Source organism: Oncorhynchus masou, chromosome 15 (genome assembly GCF_036934945.1).
Source record: "Oncorhynchus masou masou isolate Uvic2021 chromosome 15, UVic_Omas_1.1, whole genome shotgun sequence".
Lineage (NCBI taxonomy): Eukaryota > Metazoa > Chordata > Actinopteri > Salmoniformes > Salmonidae > Oncorhynchus > Oncorhynchus masou.
This window is the reverse complement of record NC_088226.1, coordinates 74,557,418-74,574,967: the sequence shown is the minus strand read 5'-3', so window position 1 is coordinate 74,574,967 and position 17,550 is coordinate 74,557,418. Positions and strand designations below refer to the sequence as shown.

Below are 17,550 nucleotides of genomic sequence, written 5' to 3'. Positions count from 1 at the left end.
TCTCTAAATGTAAAGAATTAGTCTAACCCTAAATGGAAAGAATTAGCCTAACCCTAAATGGAAAGAATTAGCCTAACCCTAAATGGAAAGAATTAGCCTAACCCTAAATGGAAAGAAATAGCCTAACCCTAAATGGAAAGAATTAGCCTTACCCTAAATGGAAAGAATTAGCCTAACCCTAAATGGAAAGAATTAGCCTAACCCTAAATGGAAAGAATTAGCCTAACCCTAAATGGAAAAGAATTAGCTTAACCCTAAATGGAAAGAATTAGCCTAACCCTAAATGTAAAGAATTAGCCTAACCCTAAATGGAAAAGAATTAGCCTAACCCTAAATGTAAAGAATTAGCCTAACCCTAAATGGAAAAGAATTAGCTTAACCTAATAAGATAATTCAACAGAATGTCACACTGCATGGAATGACTGCGTAAGGTCTACATGATGACTTCAATAGCATGTGAAATGAATACCGATGCTACTTGACTCTGTAGAATGACACTGTAGGAAATTACACCAACATGATGCTTTCCATCATATGTGTGTGAATGAATAGTGCCACACGGACGTAAAAACAGCATTGCAGTTGTCTGTGGAACACTACTGTATTGACATCTACCCACAAATATTATGAAAACAGTTCTGTTCTTTTTCTCCCTTTCATTTCTTCAAATGTACATTCTTGCTTTGTCCCCATTTTGTTTTCTGAAACCTTCTACTGTAGCCAGAGAAATATAATTAATAATTGTAAATAATAGCTAAAGCAGCTCATTCTTTCTATGGCCGTACCACCATTCAGCTCCATACAGATTCTATACTATTCCTTCCTCCAGACAGGATAGAAGACCGGCTGGAATATAACCTTCCTCAGAACCACACAGTCTTCTTCAAACCAGAAGATGGTGATGAGCTGTACGTTGGAGGCACAGACTTTGTCTTTCAGATTGATGTGGAGTACAGTCGAATCTTAGAGGTTGGTACACACAGTCACTGTTCCCTTTCCTTCCCTCCCAAGATCACAATTACCCCCACCCCCCCCCCCCATTTTGAGATATCTACTGCAGCCCTCATCCTCCACAGACAACACCCGTTCTGCCAGTCACATTCTGTTAAAGGTCCCCAACGCACACACATCCCTGGGTCGCTCCTCTTTTAAAAACATGTTTATTTCACCTTTATTTAACCAGGTAGACTAGTTGAGAACAAGTTCCCTTTATTTAACCAGGTAGGCTAGTTGAGAACAAGTTCCCTTTATTTAACCAGGTAGGCTAGTTGAGAACAAGTTCCCTTTATTTAACCAGGTAGGCTAGTTGAGAACAAGTTCCCTTTATTTAACCAGGTAGGCTAGTTGAGAACAAGTTCCCTTTATTTAACCAGGTAGGCTAGTTAAGAACAAGTACCCTTTATTTAACCAGGTAGGCTAGTTGAGAACAAGTTCCCTTTATTTAACAAGGTAGGCTAGTTGAGAACAAGTTCCCTTTATTTAACAAGGTAGGCTAGTTGAGAACAAGTTCCCTTTATTTAACCAGGTAGGCTAGTTGAGAACAAGTTCCCTTTATTTAACCAGGTAGGCTAGTTGAGAACAAGTTCCCTTTATTTAACCAGGTGGCTAGTTGAGAACAAGTTGTCATTTACAACTGCGACCTGGCCAAGATAAAGCAAAGCAGTGCGACACAAACAACAACACATGGAATAAACAAACGTACAGTCAATAACACATGAGAAAAAAAAGATATGTACAGTGTGTTCCAATGTAGAAGAGTAGGGTGGTAAGGCAATATCTTAACTGACTTGCCTAGTTAAATAAAGGTTAAATATAAAAATAAAAAACATTTTATATGCAGTGTCCTTCTTTTAATAATTCGCATCATACTGTATGTCGAATGTCATATTCTCCTTTCTAGAACATGGTACTTGTTTGTTGGGTTAGTCTCACAGGGCGAGACGTTTGTTGGGTTAGTCTCACAGGGCGAGACGTTTGTTGGGTTAGTCTCACAGGGCGAGACGTTTGTTGGGTTAGTCTCACAGGGCGAGACGTTTGTTGGGTTAGTCTCACAGGGCGAGACGTTTGTTGGGTTAGTCTCACAGGGCGAGACGTTTGTTGGGTTAGTCTCACAGGGCGAGACGTTTGTTGGGTTAGTCTCACAGGGCGAGACGTTTGTTGGGTTAGTCTCACAGGGCGAGACGTTTGTTGGGTTAGTCTCACAGGGCGAGACGTTTGTTGGGTTAGTCTCACAGGGCGAGACGTTTGTTGGGTTAGTCTCACAGGGCGAGACGTTTGTTGGGTTAGTCTCACAGGGCGAGACGTTTGTTGGGTTAGTCTCACAGGGCGAGACGTCTTTGACCTTTGCAACGATGTCTGGCCCTTTGAGATTTATAATAGCCATTAGGTTTGCTACAAAAGCCAGACATTAAATTATAACGTCAGCGGGCTACATACTTATCAACAGTAGACATCTCAAAGCTATTATTATTACACTGTCAGGATAAGGCTGTCATCAGATAGGTATGTTTCAGATTCAATCCAATTTCACTCAAAGGTATTTTATAAAGCCCTTTCCCCCCCCATCAGCAGTTGTAAGTGCTTTACAGATACTCAGCCTACAACCCCAAAGAGCCAGCCATGCAGAGACATAAGCACATGTAGTTATATTGACAATGGTAGGAGGAATGCTGAAAATACTGTGTGTTTTGTGGTACTTAGGGATTGAATGCTGGTATCTCAAATATTTACGCTGGTGGCCAAGTTAGTTCGCTCTGAAAATCAGGATATTGAGATGAAAGTCAAGCATTCCTCTTGAGTTAAGCAGTAACCTGGATATGTGTTGGTTTACAGTATGAAAAGCTCCTGGTTCAGCCAAAGCAGAGCCTTCTACAGCTCTGAGGCAGGGAAGGTAAAAACAGGGGAACGTTTTCTCAATCATGTCTTTTGTTCCGCAGTTGTTCCCACTCGGCACGACAGGTGGACAGACCTGTGGAGAGGTGAGTAAATCCACATACAGCGCCTTCAGAACGTATACCTCTTGACTTATTCCCTGTTTTCTATTCACCCATATACACACTATACACACTAAACACTATATACACTATACACACTATACACTATATACACTATACACACTATACACACTAAACACTATATACACTATACACACTATACACTATATACACTATACACACTATATACACTATACACACTATACACTATATACACTATACACTATACACTATACACTATACACACTATACACTATACACACTATACACTATACACACTATACACTATATACACTATAAACTATACACTATACACACTATACACAATATACACTATACACTATACACTATACACACTATATACACTATACACTATACACACTATACACTATATACACTATACACTATACACTATACACTATATACACTATACACTATACACACTATACACTATATACACTATAAACTATACACTATACACACTATACACAATATACACTATACACTATACACTATACACACTATACACACTATACACTATACACACTATACACTATACACACTATACACTATACACACTATACACTATATACACTATACACTATACACTATACACACTATACACACTATACACTATACACTATACACACTATACACACTATACACTATATACACTATACACACTATACACTATATACACTATACACTATACACTATACACTATACACACTATACACTATATACACTATACACTATACACACTATACACTATACACTATACACACTATACACACTATACACTATATACACTATACACACTATACACTATATACACTATACACACTATACACACTATACACACTATACACACTATACACTATACACACTATACACTATACACTATACACACTATACACACTATACACTATACACACTATACACACTATACACTATATACACTATACACACTATACACTATACACTATACACACTATACACACTATACGCTATACACTATACACACTATACACTATACACACTATACACACTATACACTATATACACTATACACACTATACACTATATACACTATACACTATATACACTATACACACTATACACTATACACTATATACACTATACACTATATACACTATACACACTATACACTATACACTATACACACTATACACTATATATACTATACACTATACACTATATACACTATACACACTATACACTATACACTATATACACTATACACTATATACACTATACACACTATACACTATACACTATATACACTATACATTATATACACTATACACACTATACACTATATACACTATACACACTATACACACTATACACTATACACACTATACACTATACACTATACACTATACACACTATACACACTATACACTATACACTATACACACTATACACACTATACACTATATACACTATACACACTATACACTATACACACTATATACACTATACACACTATACACTATACACTATACACACTATACACACTATACACTATATACAATATATACACTATACACTATATACCCTATACACACTATACACTATACACTATACACACTATATACACTATACACACTATACACTATACACTATACACACTATACACTATACACACTATACACTATACACACTATACACTATACACACTATACACTATATACTATACACACTATACACTATACACACTATACACTATATACACTATACACTATACACACTATACAATATATACACTATACACACTATACACTATACACTATATACACTATACACTATATACACTATACACACTATACACACTATACACTATACACACTATACACACTATACACTATATACACTATACACTATACACTATATACACTATACACACTATACACACTATACACTATATACACTATACACACTATACACTATACACTATATACAATATACACACTATACACACTATACACTATATACACTATACACACTATACACACTATACACTATATACAATATACACACTATACACACTATACACTATACACACTATACACTATACACTATACACACTACATACACTATACACAATATACACTATATACAATATACACACTATACACACTATACACTATACACTATACACTATGCACACTATACACACTATAAACACTATACACACTATACACTATACAGACTATACACACTATACACTATACACTATGCACACTATACACTATACACACTATACACACTATACACTATACACACTATACACTATACACACTATACACACTATACACACTATACACTACACACACTATACACACTATACACTATACACACTATACACACTATACACTATACACACTATACACTATACACACTATACACACTATACACTATACACACTATACACTATACACACTATACACACTACACACACTACACACTACACACACTACACTATACACTATGCACACTATACACACTATACACTATACACACTATACACACTATACACTATACACACTATAGAAACTATACACTATATACACTTTACACACTATACACACTATACACTATATACACTATACACTATATACACTATACACACTATACACTATACACACTATATACACTATACACTATATACACACTATACACTATACACACTATATACACTATACACTATATACACTATACAATATACACACTACACACTATACACACACTATACACTATATATACTATACACTATACACACTATGCACTATACACTATATACACTATACCTGATATTGGACAAAGTGAACATTTGTTTTTCAAAATTAAAAAAAAATATATTGAAAATGAAATACAGAAATATCAATTTAAAAAAAAAAAAGTGTTCACACCCCTGAGTCGATACCTTGTAGAAACGCATTTGGCAGCTATTACAACTGTGAGTCTTTCTGGGTGAGTCTCTAAGAGTGATTACAACTGTGAGTCTTTCTGGGTAAGTCTCTAAGAGTGATTACAGCTGTGAGTCTTTCTGGGTAAGTCTCTTAGAGTGATTACAGCTGTGAGTCTTTCTGGGTAAGTCTCTTAGAGTGATTACAGCTGTGAGTCTTTCTGGGTAAGTCTCTAAGAGTGATTACAGCTGTGGGTCTTTCTGGGTAAGTCTCTTAGAGTGATTACAGCTGTGAGTCTTTCTGGGTAAGTCTCTAAGATTGGATTGTGCAATATTTGCCAATTATTCTTTTCAAAATTCTTCAAGCTCAATCAAATTGGTTGTTGATCGTTGCTAGACAACACTTTTCAGGTCTTGCCATAGATTTTCAAGTAGATTTAAGTCAAAACTGTAACTCGGGCATGCAGGAACATTCACTGTCTTCTTGGTAAGCAACTCCAGTGTAGATTTGGCCTTGTGCTCCTGCTGAAAGGTGAATTCTACTCTCTTTGTCTGGTGGAAATCAGACTGAACCAGGTTGTCCTCTTGGGTTTTGCCTGTACTCAGCTCCATTCTATTTTATTTGTTTATCCTGAGAAACTTCCCAGTCCTTAACGACTACAAGCATACCCATAACATGATGCAGCCACGGCTATGTTTGAAAATATGGAGTGTGGTACTCAGTAATGTGTTGTATGGATTTGCCCAAAACATAACACTTTGTATTCAGGTCTACATCCACTCTACTGCTACTAGGTCTACATCCACTATGCTGCTACTAGGTCTACATCCGCTCTGCTGCTACTAGGTCTACATCCACTATGCTGCTACTAGGTCTACATCCGCTCTGCTGCTACTAGGTCTACATCCACTCTGCTGCTACTAGGTCTACATCCACTCTGCTGCTACTAGGTCTACATCCACTCTGCTGCTACTAGGTCTACATCCACTCTGCTGCTACTAGGTCTCACATCCACTCTGCTGCTACTAGGTCTCACATCCACTCTGCTGCTACTAGGTCTACATCCACTCTGCTGCTACTAGGTCTACATCCACTCTGCTGCTACTAGGTCTCACATCCACTCTGCTGCTACTAGGTCTACATCCACTCTGCTGCTACTAGGTCTCACATCCACTCTGCAGCTACTAGGTCTACATCCACTCTGCTGCTACTAGGTCTACATCCACTCTGCTGCTACTAGGTCTACATCCACTCTGCTGCTACTAGGTCTACATCCACTCTGCTGCTACTAGGTCTACATCCACTCTGCTGCTACTAGGTCTACATCCACTCTGCAGCTACTAGGTCTACATCCACTCTGCTGCTACTAGGTCTACATCCACTCTGCTGCTACTAGGTCTACATCCACTCTGCTGCTACTAGGTCTACATCCACTCTGCTGCTACTAGGTCTACATCCACTCTGCTGCTACTAGATCTACATCCACTCTGCTGCTACTAGATCTACATCCACTCTGCTGCTACTAGGTCTACATCCACTCTGCTGCTACTAGGTCTACATCCACTCTGCTGCTACTAGGTCTCACATCCACTCTGCAGCTACTAGGTCTACATCCACTCTGCTGCTACTAGGTCTACATCCACTCTGCTGCTACTAGATCTACATCCACTCTGCTGCTACTAGATCTACATCCACTCTGCTGCTACTAGGTCTACATCCACTCTGCTGCTACTAGGTCTACATCCACTCTGCTGCTACTAGATCTACATCCACTCTGCTGCTACTAGGTCTCACATCCACTCTGCAGCTGCTAGGTCTACATCCACTCTGCTGCTACTAGGTCTACATCCACTCTGCTGCTACTAGGTCTACATCCACTCTGCTGCTACTAGGTCTACATCCACTCTGCTGCTACTAGATCTACATCCACTCTGCTGCTACTAGGTCTACATCCACTCTGCTGCTACTAGGTCTACATCCACTCTGCTGCTACTAGATCTACATCCACTCTGCTGCTACTAGGTCTCACATCCACTCTGCAGCTACTAGGTCTACATCCACTCTGCTGCTACTAGGTCTACATCCACTCTGCTGCTACTAGGTCTACATCCACTCTGCTGCTACTAGGTCTACATCCACTCTGCTGCTACTAGGTCTCACATCCACTCTGCAGCTACTAGGTCTACATCCACTCTGCTGCTACTAGGTCTACATCCACTCTGCTGCTACTAGGTCTCACATCCACTCTGCTGCTACTAGGTCTCACATCCACTCTGCTGCTACTAGGTCTACATCCACTCTGCTGCTACTAGGTCTACATCCACTCTGCTGCTACTAGGTCTCACATCCACTCTGCTGCTACTAGATCTACATCCACTCTACTGCTACTAGGTCTACATCCACTCTGCTGCTACTAGGTCTACATCCGCTCTGCTGCTACTAGGTCTACATCCACTCTGCTGCTACTAGGTCTCACATCCACTCTGCTGCTACTAGGTCTCACATCCACTCTGCTGCTACTAGGTCTACATCCACTCTGCTGCTACTAGGTCTACATCCACTCTGCTGCTACTAGGTCTACATCCACTCTGCTGCTACTAGGTCTACATCCACTCTGCTGCTACTAGGTCTCACATCCACTCTGCTGCTACTAGGTCTACATCCACTCTGCTGCTACTAGGTCTCACATCCACTCTGCAGCTACTAGGTCTACATCCACTCTGCTGCTACTAGGTCTACATCCACTCTGCTGCTACTAGGTCTACATCCACTCTGCTGCTACTAGGTCTACATCCACTCTGCTGCTACTAGGTCTACATCCACTCTGCTGCTACTAGGTCTACATCCACTCTGCTGCTACTAGATCTACATCCACTCTGCTGCTACTAGGTCTCACATCCACTCTGCAGCTACTAGGTCTACATCCACTCTGCTGCTACTAGGTCTACATCCACTCTGCTGCTACTAGGTCTACATCCACTCTGCTGCTACTAGGTCTACATCCACTCTGCTGCTACTAGGTCTACATCCACTCTGCTGCTACTAGATCTACATCCACTCTGCTGCTACTAGATCTACATCCACTCTGCTGCTACTAGGTCTACATCCACTCTGCTGCTACTAGGTCTACATCCACTCTGCTGCTACTAGGTCTCACATCCACTCTGCAGCTACTAGGTCTACATCCACTCTGCTGCTACTAGGTCTACATCCACTCTGCTGCTACTAGGTCTACATCCACTCTGCTGCTACTAGATCTACATCCACTCTGCTGCTACTAGGTCTACATCCACTCTGCTGCTACTAGGTCTACATCCACTCTGCTGCTACTAGATCTACATCCACTCTGCAGCTGCTAGGTCTACATCCACTCTGCTGCTACTAGGTCTACATCCACTCTGCTGCTACTAGGTCTACATCCACTCTGCTGCTACTAGGTCTACATCCACTCTGCTGCTACTAGATCTACATCCACTCTGCTGCTACTAGGTCTACATCCACTCTGCTGCTACTAGGTCTACATCCACTCTGCTGCTACTAGATCTACATCCACTCTGCTGCTACTAGGTCTCACATCCACTCTGCAGCTACTAGGTCTACATCCACTCTGCTGCTACTAGGTCTACATCCACTCTGCTGCTACTAGGTCTACATCCACTCTGCTGCTACTAGGTCTACATCCACTCTGCTGCTACTAGATCTACATCCACTCTGCTGCTACTAGGTCTACATCCACTCTGCTGCTACTAGGTCTACATCCACTCTGCTGCTACTAGATCTACATCCACTCTGCTGCTACTAGGTCTCACATCCACTCTGCAGCTACTAGGTCTACATCCACTCTGCTGCTACTAGGTCTACATCCACTCTGCTGCTACTAGGTCTACATCCACTCTGCTGCTACTAGATCTACATCCACTCTGCTGCTACTAGGTCTACATCCACTCTGCAGCTACTAGGTCTACATCCACTCTGCTGCTACTAGGTCTACATCCACTCTGCTGCTACTAGGTCTCACATCCACTCTTCAGCTACTAGGTCTACATCCACTCTGCTGCTACTAGATCTACATCCACTCTGCTGCTACTAGGTCTACATCCACTCTGCTGCTACTAGGTCTACATCCACTCTGCTGCTACTAGATCTACATCCACTCTGCTGCTACTAGGTCTCACATCCACTCTGCAGCTACTAGGTCTACATCCACTCTGCTGCTACTAGGTCTCACATCCACTCTGCTGCTACTAGGTCTACATCCACTCTGCTGCTACTAGGTCTACATCCACTCTGCTGCTACTAGGTCTCACATCCACTCTGCTGCTACTAGGTCTCACATCCACTCTGCTGCTACTAGGTCTCACATCCACTCTGCAGCTACTAGGTCTACATCCACTCTGCTGCTACTAGGTCTACATCCACTCTGCTGCTACTAGGTCTACATCCACTCTGCTGCTACTAGATCTACATCCACTCTGCTGCTACTAGGTCTACATCCACTCTGCTGCTACTAGATCTACATCCACTCTGCTGCTACTAGATCTACATCCACTCTGCAGCTACTAGGTCTCACATCCACTCTGCTGCTACTAGGTCTACATCCACTCTGCTGCTACTACGTCCTGCATCGTGATCCCTCTGTCAGAAGTACCCCACTCTCTCCATCACATCCTCTCCTTTTTTGAATGGTTGGCCTGCTGTGATGATGGACACTTCAGGGTTTAATTTAGTGAATGGGTTTGGGTTTGCACTGGTAGTTTTGGCTTCCATATTGTCTATCCTCGATGCTCGGTGAGCTATATCCAAGTCTAAGTTATCTTGGATTTCTTTGGCTTTTCTTTCAATCTCTCTTAAACTCGTCTCTGTTTTTCTAGGGTCACTTACAACCTGCCAACTTTACTAATTTCTATTTAGTTGTTGATCAGGTTGAACTCATGCAGTAAGAGAGTTGATTTTCTCACTGGTGTTGTTAACAATGTTGACCGTCAACGGTTGCTTTAGAATTTTTTTTGTTGCGATATACTGTGATTACAAACTTTTTTGTTTAATGTTTGACACTATACACAACACACGCTTTTATAAACAATTAGCTCTAACGTTCTGATTCTAACATTTTGATTCTAACGTTCTGATTCTAATGTTCTGATTCTAATGTTCTGATTCTAATGTTCTGATTCTAACCCTTTCCCAGGGTCCATGTAAGAATGTCATCACTATTATCCAGAGGTTTCAGGACAGTCTGTTTGTCTGTGGGACCAATGGGAACAAGCCCCAGTGCTGGAAGCTGGTGAGGATTTGTTTATTTTATGCTTTCTTAGACAGTTGTAGAAACTGAGTAGTAGGAAGGTTGGAGACCGGGATTGAACCTGTCTCCTGTGGGGAGACAGTATGTGCTGACAGCCGAGAGTGTTAAGGAAAGTGGAAAAGCCATCCACCCAGCAGGGCTTTCTCACTATAGTTCATAGTTAGTCCACCGAGCAGGGCTTTCTCACTATAGTTCATAGTTAGTCCACCGAGCAGGGCTTTCTCACTATAGTTCATAGTTAGTCCACCCAGCAGGGCTTTCTCACTATAGTTCATAGTTAGTCCACCCAGCAGGGCTTTCTCACTATAGTTCATAGTTAGTCCACCCAGCAGGGCTTTCTCACTATAGTTCATAGTTAGTCCACCGAGCAGGGCTTTCTCACTATAGTTCATAGTTAGTCCACTGAGCAGGGCTTTCTGACTATAGTTCATAGATCGTCCTCCCAACAGGTCTTTCTCACTATAGTTCATAGTTAGTCCACCGAGCAGGGCTTTCTCACTATAGTTCATAGGTCGTCCTCCCAGCAGGGCTTTCTCACTATAGTTAATAGGTCGTCCTCCCAGCAGGGCTTTCTCACTATAGTTCATAGTTAGTCCACCGAGCAGGGCTTTCTCACTATAGTTCACAGATCGTCCTCCCAGCAGGGCTTCCTCACTATAGTTCACAGGTCGTCCTCCCAGCATGGTGATGATTGATTGCTTTGTCATTTATGATAATTATTTACCTTAGCCTACTTGGTAAATATTTTCTTAACTCTTCTTGAACTGCACTGTTGGTTAAGGGCTGGTCAGTCAGCATTTCACTGTGAGGTCTACACCTGTTGGTTAAGGCCTTGTAAGCATTTCACATGTTGTATTCATCATTTCACGGTAAAGTCTACACTTGTTGTATTCATCGTTTCACGGTAAAGCCTACACTTGTTGTATTCGGCACATGTGACAAATAAAGTATGATTTGATATGTTCCAACATATGTTTTCATGTCCCAAATGCCCCCCTATTCCCTATGACCCTGGTCAAAATTATTTTAAAAAGGCTACCTGCTGGCTACTAGTCCAACACTCTAACCACTAGGCTACCTGCTGGCTACTAGTCCAACACTCTAACCACTAGGCTACTTGCTGGCTACTAGTCCAACACTCTAACCACTAGGCTACCTGCTGGCTACTAGTCCAACACTCTAACCACTAGGCTACCTGATGGCTACCAGTCCAACACTCTAACCACTAGGCTACCTGATGGCTACCAGTCCAACACTCTAACCATTAGGCTACCTGATGGCTACCAGTCCAACACTCTGACCACTAGGCTACCTGATGGCTACCAGTCCAACACTCCAACCACTAGGTTAACTGCTGGCTACTAGTCCAACACTCCAACCACTAGGTTAACTGCTGGCTACTAGTCCAACAGTCCAACCACTAGGCTACCTATTGGCTACTAGTCCAGCACTCTAACCACTAGGCTACCTGCTGGCTACTAGTCCAACACTCCAACCACTAGGCTAACTGCTGGCTACTAGTCCAACAGTCCAACCACTAGGCTACCTGCTGGCTACTAGTCCAACACTCTAACCACTAGGCTACCTGCTGGCTACTAGTCCAGCACTCTAACCACTAGGCTACCTGCTGGCTACTAGTCCAACACTCTAACCACTAGGCTACCTGCTGGCTACTAGTCCAACACTCTAACCACTAGGCTAACTGCTGGCTACTGGTCCAACAGTCCAAGCACTAGGCTAACTGCTGGCTACTAGTCAACACTCTAACCACTAGGCTACCTGCTGGCTACTAGTCCAACACTCCAACCACTAGGCTACCTGATGGCTACCAGTCCAAGACTAGGTCCACTACATAGGGAATAGGGTGCCATTTGTGAGTCACCCACTGTGATCTTCGGTTCCTGTGTTGATGAGTGTTTTTCCTGTGTTTATGCCACAGTATTCTCAGATGCCCAATCACACACTTGAGATTGTGGAGAGTTACGAAGGCACTGGACTCTCTCCTTACGTTTACTCCCAGAATGCACTCTCCCTCACTGTAGGTATGTTGAGCACATAGCTGTCGACTGTTGTCTTCCCTACAGTACAAACTTAACGTTCAGTGGTTCAGTGGCAGATAACACACTATATATACAAAAGTATGTGGACACCTCTTCAAATGAGTGGATTTAGCTATTTCAGCCACATCCGTTGTTGACAGGTTTATAAAATCAAGCACACAGCCATGCAATCTCCATAGGTAAACATTGGCAGTAGAATGGCCTTACTGAAGAGCTCAGTGACTTTCAACGTGGCACCGTCATAGGATCCCACTTTTCCAACAAGTCATTTCGTCACATTTCTGCCCTGCTGGAGCTGCCCCCCTGTCAACTGTAAGTGTTGTTATTGTGAAGTGGAAACGTCTAGGAGCAACAACGGCTCAGCTGCGAAGTCGTAGACCACACAAGCTCACGGAACGGGACCCACGGGTGCTGAAGCCCGTAGTGTGTAAAGATCGTCTGTCCTCGGTTGCAACTACAGAGTTCCAAACTGCCTCTGGAAGCAACGTCAGCACAATAATTGTTAGTCTGGAGCTTCATGAAATGGGTTTCCATGGCCGAGCAGCCGAACACAAACCTAAAATCACCATGTGCAATGCTGGAGTGGTGTAAAGCTCACCACCATTGGACTCTGGAGCAGTGGAAACGCGTTCTCTGGAGTAATGAATCACACTTTACCATCTGGCAGTCCAACGGATGAATCTGGGTTTGGCGGATGCCAGGGGAACGCTACCTGTCCCAATGTATAGTGCCAACTATAAAGTTTGGTGGAGGAATAATGGTCTGCAGCTGTTTTTCATGGTTCGGGCCCCTTAGTTCCAGTGAAGGGAAATCTACAGCGTACAATGACCTTGTAGACAATTCTGTACTTCCCACTTTGTGGCAACAGTTTGGGGAAGGCCCTTTCCTGTTTCAGTATGACAATGCCCCCGTGCACAAAGCCAGGTCCATACAGAAATGGTTTGTCGAGATCAGTGTGGACCTGCCTACACTGAGCCCTGACCTCAACCACATCAAACACCTTTGGGATGAATTGAAATGCTGACTGCGAGCCAGGCCAAACCGCCAAACATCAGTGTCCCGACCTCACTAATGCTGTTGTGGCTGAATAAAAGCAAGTCCCCTCAACAATGTTCCAACATCTAGTAGAAAGCCTTCCCAGAAGAGTGGAGGCTGTTATAGCAGCAATGTTCCAACATCTAGTGGAAAGCCTTCCCAGAAGAGTGGAGGCTGTTATAGCAGCAATGTTCCAACATCTAGTAGAAAGCCTTCCCAGAAGAGTGGAGGCTGTTATAGCAGCAATGTTCCAACATTTAGTGGAAAGCCTTCCCAGAAGAGTGGAGGCTGTTATAGCAGCAATGTTCCAACATCTAGTGGAAAGCCTTCCCAGAAGAGTGGAGGCTGTTATAGCAGCAATGTTCCAACATCTAGTGGAAAGCCTTCCCAGAAGAGTGGAGGCTGTTATAGCAGCAAAGGGAGGGACCAACTACACATTAATGCCCATGATTTTGAATTGGAATGAGATGTTTGACGAGCAGGTGTCCACATACCTTTGGTCATGTAGTCCAAAGGTTGGTCAATCAGATCCCTTGGCGTTGAATACGTACGTTTTCACAAAAATGCAATGAATTATTGAATGTCTCTGTGTGTCTCTCTGTGTGTGTCTGTGAGCCTCTGTGTGTCTCTCTGTGTGTGTCTGTGAACCTCTGTGTGTCTGTGTGTGTCTCAGTAGAAATACCCTATAAAATGTGTCTATTTTTTACTAGGAATCAATGAATTATTGAATATCTTTGCTTCCTTGTTGTAACGTGGGTTCTGTTCTTTTAGAGGGGGACCTATATGCTGCAGCTCCTTTATATAGCGATGGGAGCGCATTACAGTTCAGAAGGAAAGCTGGCAGCAGAACCAATGTATGGATGTATGACAAGTGGGTGACCGGTATGTAAAGAGAGATAATGTATTAATGTGATAATGTATTAATGTGATGGTGTATTAATATGTAATGTATTGATGTGATAATGTGTTAATGTGATAATGTATTAATGTGACAATGTGTTAATGTGATACTGTATTAATGTGATGGTGTATTAATATGTAATGTATTAATGTGATAATGTGATAATGTGTTAATGTGATAATGTGTTACTGTATAATGTATTGATGTGATACTGTATTAATGTGGCGGTGTATTAATATTTAATGTATTGATGGGATAATGTATTAATGTGATAATATTGTACTATATAATGTATTGAGGTGATAATGTATTAATATATAATGTATTGATGTGATACTGTATTAATGTGACGGTGTATTAATATTTAATGTATTGATGTGATAATGTATTAATGTGATAATATTGTACCATATAATGTATTGCGGTGATAATGTATTAATATATATTGTATTAATGTGATAATGTGTTTCTGTATAATGTATTGATGTGATACTGTATTAATCTGACGGTGTATTAATATTTGATGTATTGATGTGATAATGTATTAATGTGATAATATTGTACTATATAATGTATTGAAGTGATAATATATTAATATATGTGTTGATGTGATAATGTATTAATGTGATGTATTACTATATACTGTGATAATATCATTCATTAATGTGATAATGTATTAACATGATGATGTATTAATATATCGTGCAGTGATGTGATAATGTATTCATGTGACGATAATGTATTAATATAGCATGTATTAATGTGATTATGTATAACTATATAATGTATTGATGTAATACTTTATTAACGTGATGGTGTATTAATATATAATGTGTTGATGTAATAATGTATTAATGTGATGTATTAATGTGGTAATGTTTTAATATATAATGTATTGAGGTGATAATGTATTCATGTGATGATGTAGTAATATACCATGTATTGATTTGATAATGTATCAATGTGATGTATTACTATATAATGTATTGATGTGATAATGTATAACTGTGATGTTTCATTTATATATCATGTATTGATGTGATAATGTATTACTAGTTTATGTATTACTGTGATAATGCACCAATGTGTTATTGCACACATTTGATAATGTATCAATGTGATGATGTATTTATTTATCATGTATTGATGTGATAATGTAGATAATCTAACTGCCTGTAACTCAGGACCTGAAGCAAGGATTTGCATATTCTTGGTACCATTTGAAGGGAAACACTTTGAGGTTTGTGAAAATGTGAAAGGAATGTAGGAGAATATAACACAATAGATCTGGTAAAAGATAATGCAACGAAAAAAAGCAACCATTTATTTTGTATTTTTTTGCCGTACCATCATCTTTGAAATGCAAGAGAAATGCCATAATGTATTTTTCAAGCCCAGCTACAATTTTTATTTTGCAGTGTATGTGCAAAGTTTTAGACTGATCCAATGAACCATTGCATTTCTGTTAGAAATGCTATATCAAGACTGCCCAAATGTGCCTAATTTGTTTATTAATAACTTGTTCAAAATTGTGCACTCTCCTCAAACAATAGCATGGTATTATTTCACTGTAATAGCTACTGTAAATTGGACAGTGTAGTTAGATTAACAAGAATTGAAGCTTTCTGCTAATATCAGATATATCTATGTCCTGGGAAATGTTCTTGTTACTTACAACCTCATGCTAATCGCAAATGCCTACGTTAGCTCAACTGCCCCGTGGACGGGACACCGATCCCAAAGAAGTTTGTGATAATGCACCAATGTGTTAATGTATACATTTGATGATGTATTAATAGATCATTTTTTAATGTGATGATGTCAACATGAAGGAAACTTTCCCTGACCTGGCACTTAGTTTAGACTCTGGGTGCACCCCATATCAAATATTTTTCAAAGCCCTTTTTTACATCAACTGATATCTCAAAGTGCTATACAGAAACCCAGCCTAAAACCCCAAACAGCAAGCAATGCAGATGTAGAAGCACCGTGGCTCGGGAAAAAAGCCCTATGAAGGCAGGAACCTTGTAAGAAACCTAGAGAGGAACTAAGCTCTGAGGGGTGGCCAGTCCTCTTCTGGCTGTGCCGGGTGGAGATTATAAGATTAAGATTAACATAACAGAACATGGCCATTAAGGGCAGATCGTTCTTCGAGTTGTTCAAATGTTCATAGATGACCAGCAGGGTCAGATAATAATAATACCAGTAGTTGTCGAGGGTGCAGCAGGTCAGCACCTCAGGAGTAAATGTCAGGTGGCTTTTCATAGCCGATCAAATGGCACCTTATTCTCAATATGGTTCACTTTTTTAGACTAGAGCCCTGGTC

General features: G+C 40.9%; 1 protein-coding gene across 1 annotated transcript in view; it reads left to right on the top strand.

Annotated features, from left to right (window-relative positions):
• Positions 1-17,550, top strand: part of sema7a (semaphorin 7A (JohnMiltonHagen blood group)) — a 95,213-nt gene that overhangs the window by 27,623 nt on the left and 50,040 nt on the right. Inside the window, exons 2-6 of the mRNA XM_064990229.1 lie at positions 830-969; positions 2,937-2,978; positions 11,115-11,210; positions 13,168-13,270; positions 15,095-15,205. Coding sequence (XP_064846301.1) covers positions 830-969; positions 2,937-2,978; positions 11,115-11,210; positions 13,168-13,270; positions 15,095-15,205 — 492 coding nt within the window. The remainder of the gene's footprint in view (positions 1-829; positions 970-2,936; positions 2,979-11,114; positions 11,211-13,167; positions 13,271-15,094; positions 15,206-17,550) is intronic.